The sequence below is a fragment of the Cydia fagiglandana genome, chromosome 24 (assembly GCF_963556715.1).
Source record: "Cydia fagiglandana chromosome 24, ilCydFagi1.1, whole genome shotgun sequence".
Taxonomy (NCBI): domain Eukaryota; kingdom Metazoa; phylum Arthropoda; class Insecta; order Lepidoptera; family Tortricidae; genus Cydia; species Cydia fagiglandana.
Window position 1 is genome coordinate 1,390,591 of NC_085955.1, and position 27,865 is coordinate 1,418,455.

The 27,865-nt window shown below is 37.2% G+C and overlaps 1 protein-coding gene and 2 long non-coding RNA genes across 3 annotated transcripts; all 3 read right to left on the minus strand.

The window, feature by feature from the left end:
• Positions 1–2,787: 2,787 nt before the first annotated feature.
• On the minus strand, positions 2,788–27,683 carry LOC134676212 (serine hydrolase-like protein). The gene is made up of 7 exons (XM_063534534.1): positions 27,247–27,683; positions 9,908–10,024; positions 9,187–9,339; positions 8,229–8,331; positions 6,818–6,905; positions 5,453–5,550; positions 2,788–4,160 (listed from the first exon to the last, which is right to left on the minus strand). The coding sequence occupies exons 1-7, from the start codon at positions 27,299–27,301 to the stop codon at positions 3,851–3,853; spliced, it is 924 nt and encodes a 307-aa protein (XP_063390604.1). The 5' UTR covers positions 27,302–27,683; the 3' UTR covers positions 2,788–3,850.
• On the minus strand, positions 14,250–17,020 carry LOC134676473 (uncharacterized). The gene is made up of 2 exons (XR_010099937.1): positions 16,627–17,020; positions 14,250–16,008 (listed from the first exon to the last, which is right to left on the minus strand). It is a non-coding gene; the product is annotated as an uncharacterized LOC134676473 (long non-coding RNA).
• Positions 22,156–24,892, minus strand: LOC134676149 (uncharacterized). Its single transcript, XR_010099879.1, has 2 exons — positions 24,489–24,892; positions 22,156–23,870 (listed from the first exon to the last, which is right to left on the minus strand). It is a non-coding gene; the product is annotated as an uncharacterized LOC134676149 (long non-coding RNA).
• Positions 27,684–27,865: the final 182 nt, after the last annotated feature.

Consider the following 27,865-nt stretch of genomic DNA (forward strand, 5'->3'; position numbering starts at 1 on the left):
GATCAGAACGGAACTCTTCAACGACGCATAGTTCACGTTTGGCGATTTGTCCTCTTCGTTATGTTTGTTAAGCAAGATAAGTTTATAAGCTGCATTTTTGTCAATCTCGAGTTCTGATGATGGGATCCATGAGGAATCGAGGGAACTCCTCAAATCTTAAAGGCATGCGTATAGTGACTTTTGGATTTTCATTAGAAAATCAAGCATTTTCATTAAAAACTGTCGCATTTGATGAAGTGGAACTGCTGATGATGATTAGAACAGAACTCTTCAACGATGCATAGTACACGTTTGGCGATTTAGATTTTGACTTGGATTGGGACTGGGGCTGGGACCCGGACCCAGACTCGGGCCCGGACTCGGACCCGGACTGTGACTCGGACCCGGATCTAGACTCAAACCCGGAGTCGGACCTAGACCTGGATCCCGGCTCTTATCTAAACCTGAACCCGGACCTAACCTGACCTGACCTTGCACCAAACCTGAGTTCCACTAGGCACTGCGAGGGTTCAGCATCAGCTCTATCTTGGGTACTGCTTTCCCAAGTGCTCATCAAGACGTGTCGAATGACCAAAACAGCGTGTGTCTATGTTGCACCAAACCTGAGTTCCACTAGGTACTGCGAAGGTTCAGCATCAGCTCTATCTTAGTAACCACTTTTCCAAGTGTTCATCAAGACGTGTTGGATGACCAAAACAGCGTGTGTCTATGTTGCACCAAACCTGAGTTCCACTAGGTACTGCGAGGGTTCATCATCAGCTCTATCTTGGGTACTGCTTTCCCAAGTGCTCATCAAGACGTGTCGAATTACCAAAACAGCATGTGTCTATGTTGCATCAAACCTGAGTTCCAGTAGGTACTGCGAGGGTTCATCATCAGCTCTATCTTGGGTACTGCTTTCCCAAGTCCTCATCAAGACGTGTCGAATGACCAAAACAGCGTGTGTCTATGTTGCACCAAACCTGAGTTCCACTAGGTACTGCCAGGGTGAATAGACAGCAAGATTGAATGTTTACTTATTCACAGAAACTTGTTGTTAAATTGGGAATCGAATCGAAGGTGAGGTGGGTCAGAATCCAAAATTTTAATCATCGTGGTGGACAATAAGTTCCCTTTTTATTGATGATGACACATTTTTCGATTCTTTTTAGAAGGCATTGAAATGATGTGGTGGACAGGTGGATGACACTCATTACAGGTGAATGATGACAAGAAACCAGGTTAACGGCAACGGACACAGGTTAATGACGCCTCTCGATAACCTGTCAATATTTTTATTGGAATTTGTACTTATTTCTCGATAACCTGCTTCTACTATCGATAACCTGGAGACAAAATATCTTTCACCTGCCCTTGATATCATTCACCTGAATTTCAAACGCCTATGTCTTCTAAACTAATTGAAGGAATTGCTTCCCTTCCACATTTTCTAATAGTTTAAGTTGCGTTTTAACGATCCCAATAAAAAAAAATGCGAAAATGCAAAATTTTTGAAAAACATAAATTTTAACCTGGCGGTGCCAACTTTTTGAGAAACGACCTAAAAGCGCCAAATTACGCAAAATTATATTGAAATGACACCTGTGTATTGAATTTGAAGAATACTTTAACAAGGGTAGTTATCTGTATGACAATGCACCTAAAATAATTTTCAAATGTATCTATTATTTCTATACTTAACACGATAACGAATTCTACGTAAACGAAACCGCGGGCAATCCCTAGTACATATAGAAATAAATAAGGGAAGGTAAGTTTCCATTAGTGTACTGTATAAAATAACTATTTACCATTGATAATAATTTTATAAACGCTTTGCGTATTTTTAAGGGCACCGCGCTAACCGCTAGCCCGCGACCGTCGATCGCTGCCTCCTGCCACGGCGCACAGCGCGGCGCGCGCAAACGCCGCGCGTTTGAAATGTAACTTGATATAAGCTCGGAATGCATACTTACGTATCAGTATTTAGTGTCGCCGTGATTTTATATTTCTAATCTTTTGTGTGAGAAGTAAGATCTTTATTATGACCGTGTAATATTAACTCTACAAACTTTAATTCAATATTGGCTATACTGCTTAACGAGAAATCAATATCTAGACAAGCACATTGTCTACATTTCTAACTTTTTACATGTATACTAAGTTGATAGATAATATCGTAATTTTGCAATATCAGCTACTCTAATTCTGTATTTACATAATAATTCCTGTTTTTACGTTCACCAGAAAGCAGCTGTTCCAGATTTCTAAAAACCGAATAGTGTGAATAAATTAAAGTGTTATTGAATATGTTAAAGTTTTTTGTAACTTTAATTTTATATTTGCATAGTTATTTAGCAAAAATTGAAAATTTAAATATGGCCGAACGCTCCACCTAAAATTTTCTAACTTTTTACATGAATGTTATTTAACATGCTTACAATAACATATCAAAAAAGAAAAAACTTTAATGTTATCAAAACCCATTTTTGTTCCACCGCTGGTCTAACAGCGCCACACGCCGCTTATGGCTAGCCACCAAAATTGGTGTGGAACGGATGTACTTGTAGCCAGTGGCGTAGCAAGGGGAGGGCGGCGGGTCACCCATTTAGGGGTGACACCCGACCGTGAACATCAGTAGTGCCACTTAAAAAAGTTCGTAAAATCATGTAAAATGAAAGCGATGGAGTAAATCCTGAGCTATTTAACATAAATTACAATTACTCTTTTTAAATATATTTTACAATTTTGATTGAAATTTGGGGTGACACCCACAATTTCCGCACCGGGTGCCACCCATGCTAGCTACGCCACTGCTTGTAGCTACCTGTTGCAAAGCGACGAAATCGCGGAGTGAGCCTCGCCTGCCCATGCCCTAAATTATGATTTTCAGTACTGCACTGGCTGTGTGCGCGACAGCGGCGCATGCCTGGCGGCCAATTATAGTATATTTTTTGTGTTACTTTGGAATGTACCAATTACCGAGGTTTACTCTAAAACTACATCTTTCCGTTCCTACTACAAGTTTAAAGACCATAATGGTTTTGCACTTTTTCTAGATAAATAATACACAAATTCCTCTTAAACATCTTAAAAAGTAAAAAACAAAAATATATATTACATACATAATTTAGGAAACAAATCAATTTTATTAAATATTTTGATTTGTTTTTTAAGTAGTCATATATACAAATTATAAACTGCAAAACATGTCAAATATACTAAAAAAGTGACCTAGCGCCCTCCAGTGGCGGTTAATGTGTAATATTGTTCCTAAAATTTTATTTACAGTACATCTGGTGCTCCATTACGACACCCTGTGCTATAATAACCACATTACGTGACTACGTCGATAATTTAAAGGGCCATATGTACTGTAAAACGTACGATACACGTACGAACAGATAATTCGGGTTATTCCCACTAGTTACCGCCAAGTTCTTAACTACTGGGAATTTTTTTCCCACCTTTTACCACTGGTAACTACTGGGAAAAATAATTCCCACCAACTTGGTGGTAACTAATGGGAATATTGGGTATAACCCGATAATTACTATTTTTCGCACTTGTATCGTAAATAACTATTCTAATACAAATACAGGGTGTTTGGTACATTGTTTGCCAAATTAAAACGGCAGATAGGTTGAGTTTGCTATCATCTCATGCCTATCATCAACAAAATTGGCCATCGTTTTTTTTCTACTACGCAAGTAAAAATTTTAAATTTACGAAAAACTGGCATTGAAGTAAAAAAAAAACGTGCGCTAAATTAAACATTTCTAGGCCTGAGAAGGTAGCAAATGACTCAACCTATCTGCCGTTTTAATTTGGCAAACGATGTACCAAACACCCTGTATAACAACAACAGATATCACAGCTTAGCTTTCCTATCCAGCCCGTCCACTCCATACAGCAAAAACTGCTCAACAAACGCCGCCATCCTCTCCGGATGCATCACATGTACATCATGCTTCCCATCCACTGTGATTACTCTATAGTTTTTGTGTGGGTAACAAGTTTCGTCAAGCGCGAACGGGGTGGCTTTATACGCGCCATTCTCTAGCGACTCCGTGGCGACTATTGTGAGGGTGGGCGTTTTTAGGTTGGTGTACAGTTTTCGTAAGTGTTCGGATGTGTTCGGCGGGAAAACGACCGTTTTGGCCCGCTGGTCGTAGATGTATCTGTGGAAATACAAATACACAATATGGTTAAAGCCCGCTGTCCACATTGACATATACACGGTGTAACATGAGGAAACAGAATAATTTTAACAGCGTATTCCTGATCATATTTAGAGACAAAAATGTCCTATAAACTTTTTAGAAATTCGCCTAGTTTCAGGGATAATATTATTAAAAAAAAAAAGTTTTTATTGTTACATAGTGTTAAAGGCCTTTTTGATAGTGACGTTGCTGCTATGGGATGTAGTCTAAATATCCTTATTGATAGATGTCAAAAAGTGACAAGTAAAAAGGAAAAAAAAAATAGATTTGCAAAAAGTAGGTTTTACGAAAAAAATTTAAAAATCAATTTTAAGTGACAAGTTTACCAATAACATTTATTTTTTATGTACAAATACATTAAAAAAATTAAAAAAACAAAACAAAAATTTTTTTTTTGGCAAATTGGCAACTCATATTACATTTTTTCCTTCTTTTGACCTCAGAAATGCGTGGTTAAAATTATTCGGTTTCCTCATGTTACACCGTGTATCTAAGGACGGGCCTTACACCCTTACAGGCACTAAGAATGGGGCCAACACAGCGGTGTTACTCACACGAATTTGTGCCAATCGTGCAGTCTAACGCCACAACGCGATTGGTTGATGAGTTCGCATCACGCGCGTGATTGGTCGCAACTAGTTGCGTTAGCCCCCATTCGCACGGCATTTTCAACGAGCGTTAAAAAAGCGCTTGAATCTGCCCGCACTCTAAATTCGACTTAACGACCAAGGCTTAAAGTCGAAAATCCAACAACGCTTGATAAAAAGCGTCACCGCTGTCGTGTGAATACATAAATTTTTATCCATTTGTGTTATTCAAACGCTTTTTTAACGCGCGTTGAAAAAGCTCCCGTGCGAATGGGGCCTTAGACTGCACGATTGGCTTGAATTCGTGTGCGTGCGTAATATACGTACCGAGTACAGCGGCGGTGCCCTCGGATTTTTATTTTTAGGGTCCCGTACCCAAAGGGTAAAAACGGGACCCCATTACTAAGACTCCACTGTCCGCCTGTCTGTCTGTCACCAGGCTGTACATGAACCGTGTGTCACATGAACCGTGATAGCTAGACAGTTGAAATTTTCACAGATGATGTATTTCTGTTGCCGCTATAACAACAAATACTAAAAACAGAATAAAATAAGTGTTTATGTAGGGCTCCCATACAACAAACGTGATTTTTTTGCCGTTTTTTGTGTAATGGTACGGAACCCTTCGTGCGCGAGTCTGCACTGACAGTATGTCAAACTGACCTGACGAGCCCCTCCCCCAGCGGCTCGGATATCCTGTCGAGCACCATGCTCGCTGCCGCGCCCGTCAGACCGCGATTTTGCTCCAGCATTGACAGCGCCTGTCAATGTCAACTGGCTGTTATAATGGCATACCTATATATGTCGGCGGCCGATCATAAGATCAGGCAGATCGTAAAGTTCCTGAGTAATGTTTTGACGATAGTCACATTAAACCAATATATAGGTAGGATAGGTTCGTTAGGTTGCTTCGGATGCCCGAAGGGCAAACTGCCCAGAAATAGGAGCCCCGCGTAGCGGGGCTCCGTCGACTCAGGGAACGAGTCAAAGATTTTCACGTTTCACGATATGCCTAGGAATTTCACGATATGCCTGATCTTACGATCGGCCGCCGACATATACATGTAATATATAGGCATATATTCAAGTAATACGTAATTCTGTAGCGACTACGCCAACTGGACGGTAAACTGACGCAATAACCCTGTACAGTCGACTCTCGTTAATTCGAAACTTAGGGGACTTTCTAAATATTACGAATTATCGAGAGTTTGAAATATCAAATAGTTCGAAATTTTTGAGAGAAAAAATATGAAAGTTCGAATTATTGAGCAATAATCAATTAAGATTTATTAACTGCTATTTTTTTACAATATCAAAAGAGGTTAGAGGTACCTACATATTTACATGCACATACATAATGTGAATTAATTATTAGTCTTTGGGAAGAAGTCTCTAATATTAGTTTGCTTCAAAGCACATTGCTGAGACTGATCAATAACTTTTTTTTTAATCAGAAATACCTAGTATTTGCCGAAAATAATTTTACAATAACAAATGCTCGTGCAACAATGAACTTGAACTTGTCTCAAAATGTAGGGTACAAACACTTACCTCTGCAATCTGATAACTTTGAATTGTCGAGTGTTTCACGCCTATTTTGTTACGTTGCGATCATTTTTTTGTTCGAATTACCAAGTGCTTAAAAATGTATTGAGTTATTTCGAAACATAAAGAGATATTCTAGGGAACTCGTGATAACTTCGAATTATAGAGAGGTTCGAATTATCGAAGGTTTGAATTAACGAGAGTCGACTGTATTTGAATAAAATCGAACAGCCTATTCTATTTTCTTTTCAAACACATCATAGTCTAATAAAACATGGTCTTCTCTTCCCAGAGTGACACAAGCCTACGTCACAGCAACATGGCCGCTATATATAGCGCTATCGCATATTATCATATAGCGCTGTCGCATGATGACGTAGGCTTGTGTCAGTCAGGTGACCTAGAAAAGACGGGAAGAGAGTACCAGGCGGAGTATATTATTATACCATGAAACACATTAATGCAATTAAAATGGCTTACCTTTTCTCTCGTGTATTTCGGGGCATTCTCCTTCGGCGAGTTGTAGATGTGGTACTTCTGGTAATACCTCGTGAAGTAATAATGGTACCTATAAAAAACCATATATGTGTTAGTCATAACCACAGAATAAATAATAGTACTAGGTACAGAGGACTCACTCTCTAACAAAAAGCGTGATACGATCAGCACAGACATGGCCGCTAGGTGGCGGCAGCGCGGCTTATAGCTAGCCACCAAAATTGGTGTGGAACGGATGTACTTTTAGCTACCTGTAGCAAAGCGACGAAATCGCGGAGTGACCCACGCCTGACGCAACCTACTTTGTTTTTATTTAAGATTGACATTCCATAACCATAGCCATACCAGCCATAACCTAAATAGCTGCGACCTGGAAACCTATTCGACACGCCAAAATTATTTGCATCTCGTGGATTTTCGAGCTTCTCGCTACGCTCAAGAGTTCAAGACCCCAAACGTCAAATATATGAAAGCCTTGCGCGTCATCTTTTATACTATAACATGACCAGTGGCACAGAATAAATAATAGTAGGTAATACTAGCGTATAGAAATGACACTTCCTACGAAACCGAACTTTGACAGTGATTCAGGGATGAATCCCTGTTCCTTTCTAATTTATGGCTTTATCCCTTTCGGCTATTTCGGGTTGTCAAAATTCAAGTCATAATAATTTTATTTGTGGTTGTGCACGCAAAGGGACGTCTACACGAATAATAGGGTACGTATTTGACTACTATATAGTCAAATCAGTTTCTTTTTTCGTAGGTACTGTCGAAACGATTTCGCTACTATGGAATTTATATGAAACACTAGCAATGTGACGTCACAATCAAATTACCTACTCTTTATAATTTTATGCGGGGTTTAAAATATAAATGATGTCTAAAAATAACTGCTGTCCACGTTTCTCTATTCATCTGCTGCTTTATTTCAAGCATAGTGTAAAATCATTTATTTTAAATGCAGTCAAATACCTTATTGCTCGTAGTGAATGCTGAGCCGAACGGAGCCGAGAATGCCCGGAAGGATCACAGTCAGTCACTGCCAGTGGTAACAAGTCAATTGGTATCCAGACGGGACTGATCAAATCGGTCGATTTGAACAGAATAAAAAATTGGCATCTCAATCTCCAATATTCGATTTATGGTGATATTAGAGCTCCCTTAATTTAAATAATGCCCCAGAACGAAAATACTGGCCTCACAAATTGGTATTCTTGCGTCCGCACCTCATTTTATCGGTAAATATCGGTCATTATCGGCGGTTTAATTCTGGGAGTCAAATTGGCGTTTGCGTCCGAACGTCCTGATTGGATCGGGCAATTTAATCAGGTTGGCGAAACATTTTCTAGTCTGGATGCTCCTTAAGATACGAGAGAAAGGATTTACTCACCATGCAGCGAACTGGTCCGGTCGGACGGTGGAGTACGCCGGTGTGGGGTCGAAGTCCACCACGAACGACATCCTGTCAGGGTACGACAGGTTGTACACTTTACCTGCAACCATATTTTTATTCATTACCATAGTCTAATAAAACATGGTCTTCTCTTCCCAGAGTGACACAAGCCTACGTCACAATAACATGGCCGCTACATATAGCGCTATCGCATATTATCCTATAGCGCTGTCGCATGATGACGTAGGCTTGTGTCAGTCACGTGAACACGAGTAGACGGGAAGAGAGTACCAGGCGGAGTATATTATTATACCATGTTCATTACCTATCATTAATGAAATAAAATTAATAGGGTCAGAGACAAGTAAGAAACACTGACTACGGAGGGATGAATATCTATTGTGAAGATATTATGGGTAATTTTAATTTAAGGTTAAAAAAAAATATTCTATTTTTACAATTATTTAAGTATTTTTTCGGTTTTAATTTTGGCATGCGTTTTAGAAATCTCCCGTGCCCCGCATGCGGGCCCTATCAACCAATGAAGACAGGGGTACAATGAAGGCATGCGGGCCCTATATGGCATGCGTTAAAGGAATCTCCCATGCCCCGCATGCGGGGCCTATCGACCAATGAATGGCTTTGAGTGAGCGTAGCCTGGGCGTTCTTGCCTAGCATAGTCCCTAGTGGGCCATATCGATTAATGGATGACCTTGAATGAGCGTAGCCTGGGAGTTCTCACCTAGCAGAGTCCCTAGTGGGCCGTACCGACTAATGGATGGCCTTGAGTAAGCGTAGCCTGGGAGTTCTTACCTAGCAGAGTCCCTAGTGGACCGTATCGACTAATGGATGACCTTGACTGAGCGTAGCCTGGGAGTTCTTATCTAGCAGAGTCCCTAGTGGGCCGTATCGACTAATGGATGACCTTGAGTGAGCGTAGCCTGGGAGTTCTCACCTAGCAGAGTCCCCAGTGAATGCCCCATGAACCCGAAGGTCTTCCAGCGGAAGTGTCTCCGGACCACCTCCATGGCGTACACCAGGTCGTACACGGACATCATGACTCCGGGTGGGAACCAGTCTGAGTGGGCGTTGCCTGGCAGTTCCATGGCTGTAAATAAAAGCTTTAATTATGGCGTGATTCTAAGGGCCGGTACAGACGGACTGCAACCCGGTTGACTGGTAGAGAATGCCCTATGGCATTAAGTTCGCCTTTTGTACACAATTTTTTTCTTTTGTGCTATAAAGTATGAATAAATAGCCCGACTGCAACTTGTATGGGAATTGCACGCAGTTGGCGTGCAGTTCCCAATGTTCCCATACAAGTAGCAGTCGGGTTGCAGTCCGTCTTTATCGGCTCTAAGAATTATACGCGTCAGCAGGCGTTAGGCGTAGGGCCAATGGCCTCGCGCCCCAAAAATTTAAAAGTCAAAAATTTACTCTGTATAAGTAGGCAAGGGCACAAATTTTCTGTCGTTTTGTGTTTAGCAAAAGTTATCAAAATGGCGAAAATTGGGCTAGAGGACTGGGTCTATGCACTTAAAACTATTGTGAGTTCGCTGTGATAATGATTTAACGAAGTATTTTTTATTTTTACATTTTTTAAGCTTATCGCGAAGTCTGCAACTCGCAGAGTAATTTTTTCAACCATTTTTTTGTGTTGGTGCCTTGGTGCTTACCAATGTAGTAGAACCGGTCCGGGAGTCTCTCTATGATGGGCCTCCAGCTGGCCGCTGAGTCCACTGCTCCGTGCACCAGTAGTACAGGTGGGTTGAAGCAGGAGCCCCATGCCACAACTGCAACATAATGTAAGTCCTCCACTTTATATCAACACATAAACTTAAATTTAAAATACGTACACTGTTTCGTATTTTCGCTATTACACGCCATATGTGAGTGGGGAGATACTCCTGACTTCGGTCGAACTCGGCTCCGATCGGCTCAGCATTGCTCCGAGCAACTATTAGGGTTGGCACCACTTGACTTCCTTGTGCGTGCACGACCACAGATAAAATAATCAGTTGAATTTTGACAACCCTAAATAGCCGAAAGGGATATTGCCATATATTAGAAAGGGATAGCAATGATAGCATGATTCGACCCTGAATCGCTGTCAAACTTCGGGTTTGTAGGAAGTGTCTTTTCTGTACAGTAGTACTATTATTTCTTCTGTGGTAATAGAGTCCCGTTTTTAACCTTTGGGTACGGAACCCTAAAAACTACCCTCCACCCATACTACCCTTTCCTTATTTTTCCATCTATATTTCTTTTTGACAAATAACTTATTTTTAGTGTCCGACCGAAGGTTCGGTTTCGGTTTCGGCCAGTTTCGGCCAAAAAATCATGTTTCGGCTGTAGTTTCGGTTTCGGCCAAAAAACGGCCGAACCTTTCGGCCGGGCCGAAACTTACGAAATGGTACTTCGGAATAAGACTAAAAGTTGGGGAATAAGTAGGACAACAATATTAATACCTACATATTATACTGAATCATGTATAGGTACAGAAATTAATTGGTTTATTATAAAACACAATTCCACTAATCAGGGCGACGGTCGACGCAGTCTTAAAAGAGGCTGTCAATACCTATAACGCACACACTGTCTAATTGTTTCGGAGTGATGAGTGATTTTACCTCAATTTACTATTGGTTTGTGTTCCACATGTCCTCTACTTCAGCTTAGCCTTTCGCCTCGGTGCGCCATGCTCGGCCTGCGGTCTCGCTTTTTAATACAATGGACATTGGTTGGAGTCTGTGCTCAACTTTTTATCCTGAAGCCAAGCAGGGCTTTCACTTCGCATGAAAGTTCGCCTCACTAGGGCACTTCGGACTTTTAGGCCCAGGTGAAGATTGGTATCCGGCCTTGCAATATTGTTAACAAAAAATTTGCGCTCACGTTTTTGGTTGACCCTGTATCTACATCAGTGGTTCTTAACCTTTTCAGTCCGGTCACCCCTATGACTAACTAGGGAACCTGATTTTACCCCTCCTCCCATTGGTAATAAAAAATAAAACGTGTACGTTTGTTGTATTGTTATATTAGGTTAGCTTATTACCCCCGTAAAATACCAGTTTTACCCCCACGGGGGTAATTACCCCCAGGTTAAGAACCACTGATCTACATGTTAGCTTGACTGACGAATGAATAGTTATACCAAGAAGATTTTGCAATGATTTTGATAGCATACGCAGTGCGACTAGTGCAAATGTTATTTATACGTCATAATTTCATAGAAGCTTTGACGTTTATAATTGGAAATTAAACGAACTTACCTGTAAGTGAAGTTCTATTTCAATTATATTAGCTGCACAAACTTCGAAATGATAATTATTTACTTGTAGTAGGCGTAATATCATTCAGCCTCTGGCCATGTTAAGTATTCAGAGTACCTAAAATTTTAAAATTTCTCAACGAGAATTCAAAATTTTGTATCAGATTTCTGAACGCATAGTCGCGCCCCCGCGCGCGCGCCGCTTCTGTCGCCCTCATTTAGTTTAGAGTAACAAGCCAAGACATAATACTTTCACTGCCAGTGACCCGCTACCTAGGCAGGTTCTCTAGTCTTAGGCGCTTGTCGCTACAAAGCGTAAAACGCATATTATCAGCTTCGCTCGTAGCTCGCGCTGGCAGTGAATATGCCAACTGATATGACAGCTTGGCCCGCAACTCAGCAAAGCCAATATTATCTTAAACTTTGACAGGGATTTTTCACTATTAAAATCCCTGGTTGTCTCAGGACAACGCGGGTACTGGGCGGGAGGGATTATCATTTCGAAGTTTGTGCAGCTAATATAATTGAAATAGAACTTCACTTACAGGTAAGTTCGTTTAATTTCCAATTATTATTACGCTGCACAAACTTCTTCATGATAATTATTTACTTGTAGATGTTTAGAGATAAGTATTCAAAGTTTGTTTTGGCTTTGTATTACTTACAATAATGAAATCAATGATTTATGATTTAATTTTCAAAGTAGGTACCTTTTTAGTTATCATCAACTATTTTCAGTATATATGTATATTTAGTTAACAACATTATTTAGAGATCTAGTGATCATTATAGATATAGAGATCATTATTTCATCAAACTGCCTGTCATATGATAATTGAAACAAAATTAATTTGTTTCTTATTAATAGGTATTTCATTAATAGCACCAAGTACCACTTAAAACTCAATTATTATAGGACTATCAAAGAAATCAAATGTTAGCATGAGATGCAATTTTTAACGAATTCAACAACTATAAGCAACTCTTGATAGTGTGTTGCTGCTTACAACCTTTGGTAACACTTATTTTCTCATTAATTAGATAGTAGGATATATCTTTATATAATTATTAGAATTAGATGGAACTATGATTATGAAATTGAGCAAAATTATTAGAAGTGTAATGTTTTTGTAACTCCTAAACGATTTTTCTGCTTGTCAGCCTGAGCAGCCTTGTCAGGCTGCGCATAATGGGTTAAATGAGTGGTGGGATTAAAAAATATCAACACCACTATTTTTTAAGAGTAGGACTTAGTCCATCTACAAATCGTTTAGGAAGAGATTTTTTCTTTGAAATAGACATAGAATTTTATTGCTTGAGATGTAGTAGGTACTTATAGAAATTAGGAGTTAACATGCAATTTTGCATGAGGTTTTTGAAGGCAATAATATATAATCACTAACAATTTTATAATCTACCATCACGAATATTATCATTCATTTATATATAGCTAACCAATGTTTAGCTTAAGCAACCTTACTCAATTTCAATTTAGTTTTATCTTGAAAAATTAATTTTGAAGGTAGCAAAGGTTACTGTAATTTATAAAGCCCATAAAGGTCTTTATCAAAAATCAGAATAAAGTTTCATATTTTATCAATTTGAGGGTTTGCACGTTGCGTATAATCACAATGGCTAATAAAAGAAATAAAGTAATTTTTTACTTTTTCTGTCTGTACCTAATGAAATATTTTCATTAGTTGGTGACATTGTTGATAAGTAATTTAAGACTGATTAAGGTATCAGCTCACACTTTAATGTTGAGGTGGGTGTAATCTAAAAAACGTTCTTCCTAAAATGTTCAATTGTATCATTTGAGGAGAGCCTATTCCCCAATAAAAACCCAAGAACAGATTTACAGAAAATTACACTTCTATACCTAGCATAAGTAATGCTATTAAAACGGCAAGCACTTCTGGAACAGATACCATAAAATAATGTAATTATTTTCACAAAATATACACCAGTATTTCAAGTGTTTAGGCATCATGTTGCTTGACGGTGTTGGGCGCAAGGGATTACACCATACTGTTGGCCTCACCAATCAGAAGTTCCTCCTGTCTCCTCCTCCTCTTCCCTGCTCGTTCAGAGATGGCTGATGACACTCCCCGGATAACACTGGGATAACCATGTTGAAACTTGAAATCGGTTAATAGAATAAGTTTATTTAATTGAGAGCTGGGGCTCTACTCTTTACAATTATATGTAACATATACTCATAAATATTTTGTTAAACTGAGTAGTTTCAGTGACCGTGCCTTCTGGTTTTCCTATAACTTTAATACCTTAGATTTCATTTCAAATTAAAGAAAAGCATAGATAAAATATTTTTTATATTCATGAAAATATGAAAGCATCTACTTATGTAGAAAAAACTTCTGGGTTACTTCACCAGGATATATGTATAGCGTTCACATATTTCATCTGCACGGCTACCAATAACTCGATAGGTATATGAAGTTGCAAAATGTTGCAAGACATTTCAAATTTGTATTAAAACTTTGTATTAACTCTAAAATCCCCAGTTATCACTTAATAGCTTTATAGCACAAATATATCATTTAAGTAGAATATTGTAATGTCTTTTTTCGCACCACTGCAAAATGTTCCTAGCCATAAAAATACAGGATTTAATTTCACCTATTCAGTTTATAAATAATTGCGATAGCTGTGTTGTCAAGCTGTGCTCTCAGAAGCATCTCACAATCTGTTAAACCGGAAAGAAAGTCTTTAAACATAAAAGACCACCATAAGCTGAACAAATTTAATGTAATATATATTCTTTTTGACTCCTTCCATAATCCAACAGCTAACTCATTCTAATCTGCCGCCCCAGCGTGTCAATAAACTATTACTGTAAGTAAGTAAATATCTGCAGAAAGTATATTTATAAATCTTTATTTTAATGAGCCACCAAAAAATGTCACACTAGGTTTCCTTAAAATATATTGAATTTAGTATACTTAAGTATGTATTTTTGTCTTTTCAGCTCTTTAACCCTTAAAGCGTTTGTGTAAACATACAGATAGCCAAACTTATCCTATAACTATACAAACAACCAATTTATATTAGCAATGTACCAATTTATAAAGGGCTTTATCTTTTGATTAACTTTGAATTTTTTCCCTAGTAGGTAAAGAAATAAATCTATATAGTAGCCAGCTTTCTGAGGTACTAAGAAGCTAGTTCCATTTGATTATAACTCCACATAGGTAATGGTACCAAGACTAAAATTAAGTGTGTCCTGTATAAGTACCTACATAGTATAACATTTGTTATAAGGAGTATCAACAATAGATATATCTATCATCTAAACAGTCTGTGTGTGTATGTGATCTTAAACACTTCATAAAAGGTCTGGCACATATATCTAGCTAGAGAGATATCTAGTTTAATAGTCTAGGTATGTTAAGACTAAAAACTGAAATCTCATCTTTCCACATGAAACAGATATGTTTTCTACATTCAAGAAATCAAGTAAAACATCTTGGAGCTAGTGCTCATTTAACAATTTTGTGTTCTTAGTTTCTGGCAATTTTAATATCTTGTTAACTTAAAACCGCTCAGTTGCACTACCTAAATGTGCTTATATATTAATATATGGATCTTGCCTATAGGTACCTATAAAGTGAACATGATTTTATAAGGTCATCATAGGCATATATTTGTACACACAGTATATACCTCAGTCACATATTTTTCTAGTATTCGACTATCAATTTCACAGAAGTGATCATATTTCGGAATACTTGTAGGTGTTGGCACAGATAAAAAAGGAACTTTGTATGAGATAGACCGGACAAAATCCTTATATGTGAAAAAAGGTAGGTTAGGTACATACAATTAAGTAAACCACAGCTTTTAAGAATTTGTTCTAAATGAACACAGGCTGTTGTGATGTCGCTGTGTGCGACCACTGTGGCGACCACATTGTGACTGCAGAGAGGAAAGTCTTGCTCTGCTTCCTCTTCCTTGCTTTTGACCAGGGGTTTTTGTATATTGTTATGTTTAATAAATACTTTATTGTATGAAACAAATACAACAGCAAATCATACGTTAGAAAATATGATTGGTATTTGAGCCTTTGAAGTTTAAAGTGCCAGGCTTACGGGCTGGGCTGCCGGAGTTTAAACTTCTTCTGCTAGATTTTCTTAAAACATCACTTGTCAACAGCATGTTTAAAAGATTTAATAAACCTCTTATGCCATTTATTATGATTCAGTATTTAATTTCAAAAAATGGACAGAATCACTTAGAAGTGACAATACCTTCTTATAGCTGGTACAGTACACAATTTTTGAGAGCTAAATCATCACAGTCAGAGAACAGGAAACTTTATTTTGTACCATTTCAATACTTAGCCTCGTTCCCCACTGGCAAGAATCTCGCCAGCTGTAGGTTAAGTCTGTGGGTTCATCTTTGGAGGACCAATAATTTCTTACAGCGCAGAGTAGTTTTTTGTAATCTTGTCCGGGTCATACTTCTTTTATAATGTTCTTAATTATTTATCTGTAATCAAACAACAACACTATCCTATAAGGATTTTTCCTATAATATCCAAAATTCTGGTGCGTCCCTCCGACAATGTCAAGGTTTGCTCGCTTAATTCTTCGCTTGCTGACATTAGAATAAGTAAGTACCTTCTTAATTTCACCTACTTGAAGATGAGTATATATCAAGAGACGGCCTAATCTGGCATACCACATGATTAACTCATTAGGTTAAGAGCGGTGTCTAGTCTAACACGCCACAAAACCCAGTAGGTAAGTTTATCTAGCAAGACTTGTAGGTGGCTTATAATGCACCCTATTATCAGGTAGGAAATGAGCAATGTCTCAGTGTTGTTGGCAAGGAATATGTGACAATATCCCCTGGCTATTGGCAGTGAACGCACCTAGTGTAGTACGCCAAAGTTGCCAAGTGCGAATATCAAACAGAGATGTCTAGATTAACACTCCAAAATGATTAGCACAGCCATTTTATGCAGTTAGAAACAGAGAATAGCGCTACAGAATGCATATGCACATCATAACCAAGTACAGTCAGCAACCAGTTGGCTAGTTATAACACTCCAACGCACAGCACTAACACCAGATAAAAATAACTTAAACAAATCATATTTTTTACCTGATTATAATTAATGTTCCTTTTCGGAATATTATGTGTATTAAATAATTAACCGAATGCTGGCACTATTGGAGAGCGAGGCTTACATCTGGATACCGAGCGATATCTACTTCTCTACGCCGCTGGCGGAGATAGGGATCTAGATGATGCAGAATTGCAGACCTAGAATAGGTTGAAGACCATGATACATCGATCGGTATGTAACGCGTCTGGGCCTTTTCCAACGAAAGGACGCCGTATTTGGATTTGAACGCGTATGCTCTTGAATCTTCTCCAATCTTCTTATTTTTTCTTCTATTCCGCAATATTGGTAAATAAGATATACTATTTTATTTTCTTCTTTACATATTTCGTCCTTTATTTGATATAAATACTTTATTATTTTAATAGGACGTAATGGCCGCGGCTGCATGAAAAACGTCAATGAGGGCGACAGAAGCGGCGCGCGCGCGGGGGCGCGACTATGCGTTCAGAAATCTGATACAAAATTTTGAATTCTCGTTGAGAAATTTTAAAATTTTAGGTACTCTGAATACTTAACATGGCCAGAGGCTGAATGATATTACGCCTACTACAAGTAAATAATTATCATGAAGAAGTTTGTGCAGCGTAATAATAATAACACTTGCACTGCGTGTGTTATCAAAATGTTGCAGAATTATCTTGGTGTAACTCAAGTAATTTTCTTAAAAAACTGCTTAAGTAACATCAATTTCAAGGATATTGGGTGTTGACAGCCCCATAATTGGAAATTAAACGAACTTACCTGTAAGTGAAGTTCTATTTCAATTATATTAGCTGCACAAACTTCGAAATGATAATTATATATTTACTTGTAGTAGGCGTAATATCATTCAGCCTCTGGCCATGTTAAGTATTCAGAGTACCTAAAATTTTAAAATTTCTCAACGAGAATTCAAAATTTTGTATCAGATTTCTGAACGCATAGTCGCGCCCCCGCGCGCGCGCCGCTTCTGTCGCCCTCATTTAGTTTAGAGTAACAAGCCAAGACATAATACTTTCACTGCCAGTGACCCGCTACCTAGGCAGGTTCTCTAGTCTTAGGCGCTTGTCGCTACAAAGCGGAAAACGCATATTATCAGCTTCGCTCGTAGCTCGCGCTGGCAGTGAATATGCCAACTGATATGACAGCTTGGCCCGCAACTCAGCAAAGCCAATATTATTTTAAACTTTGACAGGGATTTTTCACTATTAAAATCCCTGGTTGTCTCAGGACAAGGCGGGTACTGGGCGGGAGGGATTATCATTTCGAAGTTTGTGCAGCTAATATAATTGAAATAGAACTTCACTTACAGGTAAGTTCGTTTAATTTCCAATTATTATTACGCTGCACAAACTTCTTCAATGATAATTATATATTTACTTGTAGATGTTTAGAGATAAGTATTCAAAGTTTGTTTTGGCTTTGTATTACTTACAATAATGAAATCAATGATTTATGATTTCATTTTTAAAGTAGGTACCTTTTTAGTTATCATCAACTATTTTCAGTATATATGTATAATTAGTCAACATTATTTAGAGATCTAGTGATCATTATAGATTATAGAGATCATTATTTCATCAAACTGCCTGTCATATGATACCCTTTGACCGCCGTTGGCATGTATACAAGACAACGATAGAACGATACACTGGCGCCGCTGTCTTGTATACAAGACACAAATTCAACCGCTCGGTAAATGTGAAAAAACATCAATTGTAGTATTTTTTACACTCGTGTTAATGTTTTAGGTCTTTGATTTTTAAAATAATTGCATTCAAAGCAGATAAATAAATCCGTTCTTTTATAATAAGGCAATCAAAAAAATTGCTCCAGTTTTCAACGTTTTTCATGTTCCTCGTCGCCGTTGTCTTGTATACAAGACAGCTAGGGATGGGAATGTTAACTCGATATGAGAATATTAGAGGTGCAACGGATAGTTGTTTGGCCAGATACCGGATATTCGGCCTGACCATCGGCCGAATATCTGGTATCCGGCCGCCGGATATTCGGCCAGCGGAGCTGCACCTACATTTCGGTTTTTCAGGTGCGCATTCTGCAGTTTTGACCTGTTTCTAAGTGAACGATCACGAGGACACATTTCTAGGTTCGAAATGAGTTCGAAGTCAGTGGAATCTCTAAATTGTTTTAAAATAATAAACAAGTACGATTATGTTATGACCGTGACTGTTTCTTAAATCCAATTTGTTTACTCCGAAATCAAGCAATGGTACTATCCGGTATCCGGCCGGATAATAGGGCACTATCCGGTATCCGGCCGGATATTAAAATACTGGCCGGATACCGGATAGTAACCGAATATCCGGTGCATCTGTAGAGAATATTCAAATTAAATATCAAGTGGCCAATCTGGTTTTATTTAAGCATTTGAACACCTGATGTTAAATGCCAATTGGTGATAACTAGTAACTAGAATACGTTAAACGAGAGAGAGACAGGCATAACTATAGCTGGAGTTCAGGGAACTTGTTCAGCTGTCCATAGTAGAGTCAGACAAGTAAATCTGTCCTTGTGGTCTATTTGCAGAACAAATGATTCATTTTGAGATGATAGTGTATACTGCAAAACGTAATTCAAGACCAAAAAAGTAAGAAATGTTGCCACTTTTTACTAGCGCGTCTTGTATTTATGTACAAATAAATAAATAAAAATACTTTATTAAATAGTAGGAGTAAAATTACTAAGGAATAAATTATCTGAGCGTGATTATTTATCAAAAGGAATTTACTATTTTACAAACAAATTATTGCAATGGCAACATTGTCGTACTTTTTTTGGTCTTGAATTACGTTTTGCAGTATAGTGGGGAGTGATACCCTGCAGTGACCGCTTCGCACAAGAATGGTACCTACAGGCGGACGCTCGGACTTGTCAGTGTCGCCTAACTATGAGAATGTTACCTATGTATTTGAAATTGACGAAAAATTATTATGGTAGGGAGGGTGTAATACGGGAACTGACAAGCTCTTCTAAGGAACATGTCGAATGTGAAACATGCATTCCCGAACATTTCTGATCCCCACCCTTTTCCAATATTATTGTTCTTCACTCATTGACAATTCAACCCACGTGTCATTTTCCCCAATGCAGTTCCGGTACATTCATATCATCGACACACGATGCGCGGCTCTAACCTAACGCTTATAAAGTTTACGTACCGACAAGCGCTTACGCCGTTGACCTAGAGACTATTATTACTTAATCCGCGCGGAAACGGTCCTTGTCGGTCTGCACTGCGGGCAGTCCATGCGCGCCGTTGTCATGTATACAAGACTTCTCGTAGAGCCTAGTGCGGTGATATTACGTCATGAATCGATATTGTTTAGTGGTTGTTTTTAATGATAAAGACCTTTATTTTTAACATTGTCGTGTGTAAAAAATATGTTAATTTTTGGCATTCTAGAAATAAATTAAAGTTGGTTAAGAACAAAGCCAAATTGAGAAGATTTTTACCATAAATTGTAAATATCGATATCACAATTTGCAATCCCTAAACTTTTTATTAGTTGTTTACTTAAAATTTACTCTGGCGTGTGAGTGAGCGTCTTTGCGGACTAGGTCCGGCGGCCAAAAGGTTAAAACAAAATTAATTTGTTTCTTATTATTAGGTATTTCATTAGTACCACCAAGTACCACTTAAAACTCAATTATTATAGGACTATCAACGAAATCAAATGTTAGCATGAGATGCAATTTTTAACGAATTCAACAACTATAAGCAACTCTTGATAGTGGGTTGCTGCTTACAACCTTTGGTAACACTTATTTTCTCATTAACTAGATAGTAAGGATATATCTTTATATAATTATTAGAATTAGATGGAACTATGATTATGAAATTGAGCAAAATATTAGAAGTGTAATGTTTTTCTTCCATCAATATTAACTCCTAAACGATTTTGCTGCTTATCAGCCTGAGCAGCCTTGTCAGGCTGCGCATAATGGGTTAAATGAGTGGTGAGATTAAAAAATATCAACACCACTATTTTTTAAGAGTAGGACTTAGTCCATCTACAAATCGTTTGGGAAGAGATTTTTTCTATGAAATAGACAGAATTTTATTGCTTGAGATGTAGTAGGTATAGAAATTAGGAGTTAACATGCAATTTTGCATGAGGTTTTTGAAGGCAATAATATATAATCACTAACAATTTAATAATCTACCATCACGAATATTATCATTCATTTATATATAGCTAACCAATGTTTAGCTTAAGCAACCTTACTCAATTTCAATTTAGTTTTATCTTGAAAAAATAATTTTGAAGGTAGCAAAGGTTACTGTAATTTATAAAGCCATAAAGGTCTTTATCAAAAATCAGAATAAAGTTTCATATTTTATCAATTACAGGGTTTGCACGTTGGGTACAATCACAATGGCTAATAAAAGAAATAAAGTAATTTTTTACTTTTTCTGTCTGTACCTAATGAAATATTTTCATTAGTTGGTGACATTGTTGATAAGTAATTTAAGACTGATTAAGGTATCAGCTCCCACTTTAATGTTGAGGTGGGTGTAATCTAAAAAACGTTCTTCCTAAAATGTTCAATTGTATCATTTGAGGAGAGCCTAGTCCCCAATAAAAACCCAAGAACAGATTTACAGATTACACTTCTATACCTAGCATAAGTAATGCTATTAAAACGGCAAGCACTTCTGGAACAGATACCATAAAATAATTAATGTAATTATTTTCACAAAACATACACCAGTATTTCAAGTGTTTAGGTATCATGTTGCTTGACGGTGTTGGGCGCAAGGGATTACACCATACTGTTGGCCTCACCAATCAGAAGTTCCTCCTGTCTCCTCCTCCTCTTCCCTGCTCGTTCAGAGATGGCTGATGGCACTCCCCGGATAACGCTGGGGTAACCAGGATAAGACGCTGTTGAAACTTGAACCCAGTTAATGGAAAGTTTATTTAATTGAGAGCTGGGGCTCTAATCTTTACAATTACCTATATGTAACATATACTCATAAATATTTTGTAAAACTGAGTAGTTTCAGTGACGGTGTCTTCTGGTTTTCCTATAACTTTAATACCTTAGATTTCATTTCAAATGAAAGGAAAGCATAGATAAAATATTTTTTATATTCATGAAAATATGAAAGCATCTACTTATGTAGAAAAAACTTCTGGGTTACTTCACCAGGATATATGTATAGCGTTCACATATTTCATCTGCACGGCTACCAATAACTCGGTAGGTATATGAAATTCCAAAATGTTGCAAGACATTTCAAATTTAATTTGTATTAAAACTCTAAAATACCAAGTTATCACTTAATCAGCTTATAACATTTATAGCACAAATATATCATTTAAGTAGAATATTGTAATGTCTTTCGCACCACTGCAAAATGTTCCTAGACATCAAAAATACAGGATTTAATTTCACCTATTCGGTTTATAAATAATTGCGATAGCTGTGTTGTCTTCTCTCAGAAGCATCTCACAATCTGGTAAACCGGAAAGAAAGTCTTTAAACATAAAAGACCACCATAAGCTGAACAAATTTAATGTAATATATATTCTTTTTGACTCCTTCCATAATCCAACAGCTAACTCATTTCTAATCGGCCGCCCCAGCATGTAAATAAACTGTTACTGTAAGTAAGTAAATATCAGCAGAAAGTATATTTATAATTCTTTATTTTAATGAGCCACCAAAAAATGTCACACTAGGTTTCTTTAAAATATATTGAATTTAGTATAAGTATGTATTATTGTCTTTTCAGCTCTTTAACCCTTAAAGCGTTTGTGTAAACATACACATAGCCATATTCATTAGCAAAACTTATAACTATACAAACAACCAATTTGTATTAGCAATGTACCAATTTATAAAGGGCTTTATCTTTAGAATAACTTTGAATTTTTTCCTTAGTAGGTAAAGAAATAAATCTATATATATAGTAACCAGCTTTCAGAGGTACTAAAGAGCTAGTTCCATTTGATTATAACTCCACATAGGTAATGGTACCAAGACTATAATTAAGTGTATCCTGTATAAGTACCTACATAGTATAACATTTGTTATAAGGAGTATCAACAATAGATATATCTATCATCTAAACCGTGTGTGTGTATGTGATCTTAAACACTTCATAAAAGGTCTGGCACATATATCTAGCTAGAGAGATATCTAGTTTAATAGTTAGGACTAAAAACTGAAATCTCATCTTTCCACATGAAACAGATATGTTTTCTACATTCAAGCAATCAAGTAAACACATCTTGGAGCTAGTGCTCATTTAACAATTTTTGTGTTCTTAGTTTCTGGCAATTCTAATATCTTGTTAACTTAAAACCGCTCAGTTGCACTACCTAAATGTGCTTATGTTGATATATGGATCTTGCCTTGCTGTACATATAAAGTGAACATTGTTTTTCTAGTATTCGACTATCAATTTCACAGGTGTGATCATATTTCGGAATACTTGTAGGTGTTGGCACAGATAAAAAAGGAACTTTGTATGAGATAGCCCGGACAAAAACCTTGTATGTAAAAAAAAATAAACCACTGCTTTTAAGAATTTGTTCTAAACGAACACAAGCTGTTGTGGTGTCGCTGTGTGCGACCACATTGTGAATGCAGAGAGGAAAAGTCTTGCTCCGCTTCCTCTTCCTTGCTTTTGACCAGGGGTTTTTGTATATTGTTATGTTTAATAATACTTTTTTGTATGAAACAAATACAACAGCAAATCATACGTTAGAAAATATGATTGGTAGTTGAGCCTTTGAAGTTTAAAGTGCCAGGCTTACGGGCTGAGCTGCCGGAGATTAAACTTTTTCTGCTAGATGTTCCTAAAACATCACTTGTCAACAGCATTTTTAAAAGATTTAATAAACCTCTTATGCCATTTATTATGATTCATTATTTAATTTCAAACAAGACCGAAGTGATCCCATAAGTGTTCCGTAAACAAAGTTTTGTACGGAACACTAAAAATGAACAGAATCACTTAAAAATGACAATATCTTCTTATAGCTGGTACAGTACACAATTTTTAAGAGCTTAATCATCTCAGAGAACAGGAAACTTTATTTGTATCATTTCAATACTTAGCCTCGTTCCCCACTGGCAAGAATCTCGCCAGCTGCAGGTTAAGTCTGTGGGTTCATCTTCGGAGGACCAATAATTTCTTACAGCGCAGAGTAGTTTTTTGTAATCTTGTCCGGGTCATACTTCTTTTATAATGTTCTTAATTATTTATCTGTAATCAAACAACAACACTATCCTATAAGGATTTTTCCTATAATATCCAAAATTCTGGTGCGTCCCTCCGACAATGTCAAGGTTTGCTCGCTTAATTCTTCGCTTGCTGACATTAGAATAAGTAAGTACCTTCTTAATTTCACCTACTTGAAGATGAGTATATATCAAGAGACGGCCTAATCTGGCATACCACATGATTAACTCATTAGGTTAAGAGCGGTGTCTAGTCTAACACGCCACAAAACCCAGTAGGTAAGTTTATCTAGCAAGACTTGTAGGTGGCTTATAATGCACCCTATTATCAGGTAGGAAATGAGCAATGTCTCAGTGCTGTTGGCAAGGAATATGTGACAATATCCCCTGGCTATTGGCAGTGAACGCACCTAGTGTAGTACGCCAAGGTTGCCAAGTGCGAATATCAAACAGAGATGTCTAGATTAACACTCCAAAATGATTAGCACAGCCATTTTATGCAGTTAGAAACAGAGAATAGCGCTACAGAATGCATATGCACATCATAACCAAGTACAGTCAGCAACCAGTTGGCTAGTTATAACACTCCAACGCACAGCACTAACACCAGATAAAAATAACTTAAACAAATCATATTTTTTACCTGATTATAATTAATGTTCCTTTTCGGAATATTATGTGTATTAAATAATTAACCGAATGCTGGCACTATTGGAGAGCGAGGCTTACATCTGGATACCGAGCGATATCTACTTCTCTACGCTGCTGGCGGGGATAGGGATCTAGATGATGCAGAATTGCAGACCTAGAATAGGTTGAAGACCATGATCCATCGATCGGTATGTAACGCGTCTGGGCCTTTTCCAACGAAAGGACGCCGTATTTGGATTTGAACGCGTATGCTCTTGAATCTTCTCCAATCTTCTTATTTTTTCTTCTATTCCGCAATATTGGTAAATAAGATATACTATTTTATTTTCTTCTTTACATATTTCGTCCTTTATTTGATATAAATACTTTTTTATTTTAATAGGACGTAATGGCCGCGGCTGCATGAAAAACGTCAATGAGGGCGACAGAAGCGGCGCGCGCGCGGGGGCGCGACTATGCGTTCAGAAATCTGATACAAAATTTTGAATTCTCGTTGAGAAATTTTAGAATTTTAGGTACTCTGAATACTTAACATGGCCAGAGGCTGAATGATATTACGCCTACTACAAGTAAATATATAATTATCATTGAAGAAGTTTGTGCAGCGTAATAATAATATGTGTATATAAAAGGGGTTTTATGACATTTTTTCAACGATTTTAACAAGTCTACAAAAGTTTCGGTTTCGGTTTCGGCCGAAACTAGAGCCAAAGCCGAACATTCGGTTTCGGTTTCGGCAAAAAAACATGTTTCGGTCGGACACTACTTATTTTTACCACACACATGACCTTTAACAAAATAATATTGCAATAAATATAAAAACAAGTAATAATGTTAGTAATGACATTGAAGAAAACATTAATATTCTCTTTTATAATTTATGCAAAGATTGTGAAAGAACATTCTAATCATTTTTATTTATTTATTTATAGCCTTATTTCAGAAAAGGTACTTTTATTAGGGTTCCGTACCCAAAGGGTAAAACGGGACCATATTACTAAGACTTCGCTGTCCGTCCGTCCGTCCGTCCGTCCGTCTGTCACCAGGCTGTATCTCACGAACCGTGATAGCTAGACAGTTGAAATTTTCACAGATGATGTATTTCTGTTGCCGCTATAACAACAAATACTAAAAACAGAATAAAATAATGATTTAAATGGGGCTCCCATACAACAAACGTGATTTTTGACCAAAGTTAAGCAACGTCGGGAGGGGTCAGTACTTGGATGGGTGACCGTTTTTTTTTTTTGCTTTTTTTTGTTTTTTTTTTTGCATTATGGTACGGAACCCTTCGTGCGCGAGTCCGACTCGCACTTGCCCGGTTTTTTTATACTATATCTACAGTTTTCCTTATTCTACATTCTACGGTAACCGCTTCTGTGTGCCTATGGGCAAAGGCCTCCCCCAATCTTTTCCACTCTTCCTTATTATGAGCTAACATTCTAATCATACTGCTGCATTTTTATAATAAAATTGTTACTTACATTGTAAGTAAGGGTGGTATTCCACCCAGTACCGTCTTTACCATAAAACACACGGGGCCATGCCCAGGGCCCCCATACCAGGGGCCCCGAAGGATAGACAGTAACAGTAAGATAAGATAAGATAAGAATAGCCTTTATTGACCAAAATAGAATTATTACATATTGCATTTAAATAAATTCACATTTCATTTATCATTATATTAGTTTTAATATCTTTCCTATCAAATTTTTAATAAATATATTTTAATGTCATTGTTTTTAGTATTTTAGTCTGCCTTCTTGGCATAGGCCTCCTCCAGTTCTCTCCACGTCTCTCTATCCTGTGCCGTCCTAATCCAGTTTACTCCCGCATGCTTCTTGATGTCATCTGACCACCTCATTAATGGTCTCCCTTCTCTCCTCTTTCTATCTCTAGGATACCATTCCGCCACCTCTCTATCCCACTTAGACGGTAACAGTATATTTATTTTATTTATTTATTTAGAAATTTAATTCAGGCAACAAGGCCCATATTACAAATACCTTACATATATTTACCTTATATTTGATTACCCATAATAAATAGAAGATCATAGTAGAAAAATGTTAGTTTAATTCGCTTTCTTTACTTTCCAAAAGAGGCCCCAAATTCTTACGTGTTGTTGTCGTTGAGCAACACGGAGTATTTGCGGCACTTGAGTGTAAACGGCGCTAGACAGAGAAGCATGGCGTTCCTTAGTGTCAGAGGCCAAAATCCACTTCGGGTCGCTGCACCACGGCAGTAAGTAAGTAAGTGAGTATACTTACTTTCTTATTAATAATTGCGAACATCTTAGTGAAAAATAATTTAAAGTTTAATCTTTGACACACACAATTGAAAGGAAAAAATCATTTTACATATGTATATGACGTAGCATAGGACTGCTCAGTATGGGGGAGGCTGGGGGAGGCCTTTACTCGTGAAGAGGTCCACCTATCATAGCGATATATAGTAATTAAGTTTTCATTTTAATATCAATAATAATGGAAATAAAGGTTTTTTTATTTTTATTTTATTTTTATATGTAAAATTATTTTTATATGTAAAATTATTTTTACATACTTAAAAATATATTACATATGAGTCGCTTAACTTCAAACTCGGGTAAATCCATCTGTCAGATTATGCGATTTTGGTATTAAGAAAACGTAATAGGGTAGATATTTGCTGAGAGGGTCCAATGGATTTACCGGAGTTTGAAGTTAAGCGACACATATATAAATTAAAAAAATGAATAAAATATTTACCACAAATTCTCCCCCAAGGTGCTTCGATAAACCATTCCTTTTCAGTGTCAAGCATTTTTTAATACACTATTTTATTTACACAGTATTTTTCACTAAAACAAATTGGGAATAATTATTCTCTTCCTACGGTTTAAAGCTCTCGTTCTACGTCCTAATGTTTCACTAATAACGAATCTAATCTTTTCGTTTCTACACTATTTATGTAAGAAATCCAAAGATAACAAGTTACGACCAATATTACTGATAATAAACACGAGACACTTAAAACAAATAATAATTTCAGTGAGACAGTAAACACACACTGAACACTGCTAGAAATGTAACTAAAACATGACTAAATCTCAACAAATGTAGCATATATACGTGTTGAAATCGTAAGCTACAAAGTAATTTATTCTGATTAAAATCCAGTTTGTCTCAAAGGACTTTCATCATTGGGTCACAGCACAATCAAAGTTAGTATAAAGTTAGGTTATGATATGACAGCTAAAATTTGACAGTTGCGCGTTATGTTACTGCTAGTAACGTAATTTTTCTTGTAGAAGTAAAAAAATGCGAACAAAAATAGATTTTATAAAGCTTATTTTAAGGTGTAAAATAGAAGAGCAATATTTATGGC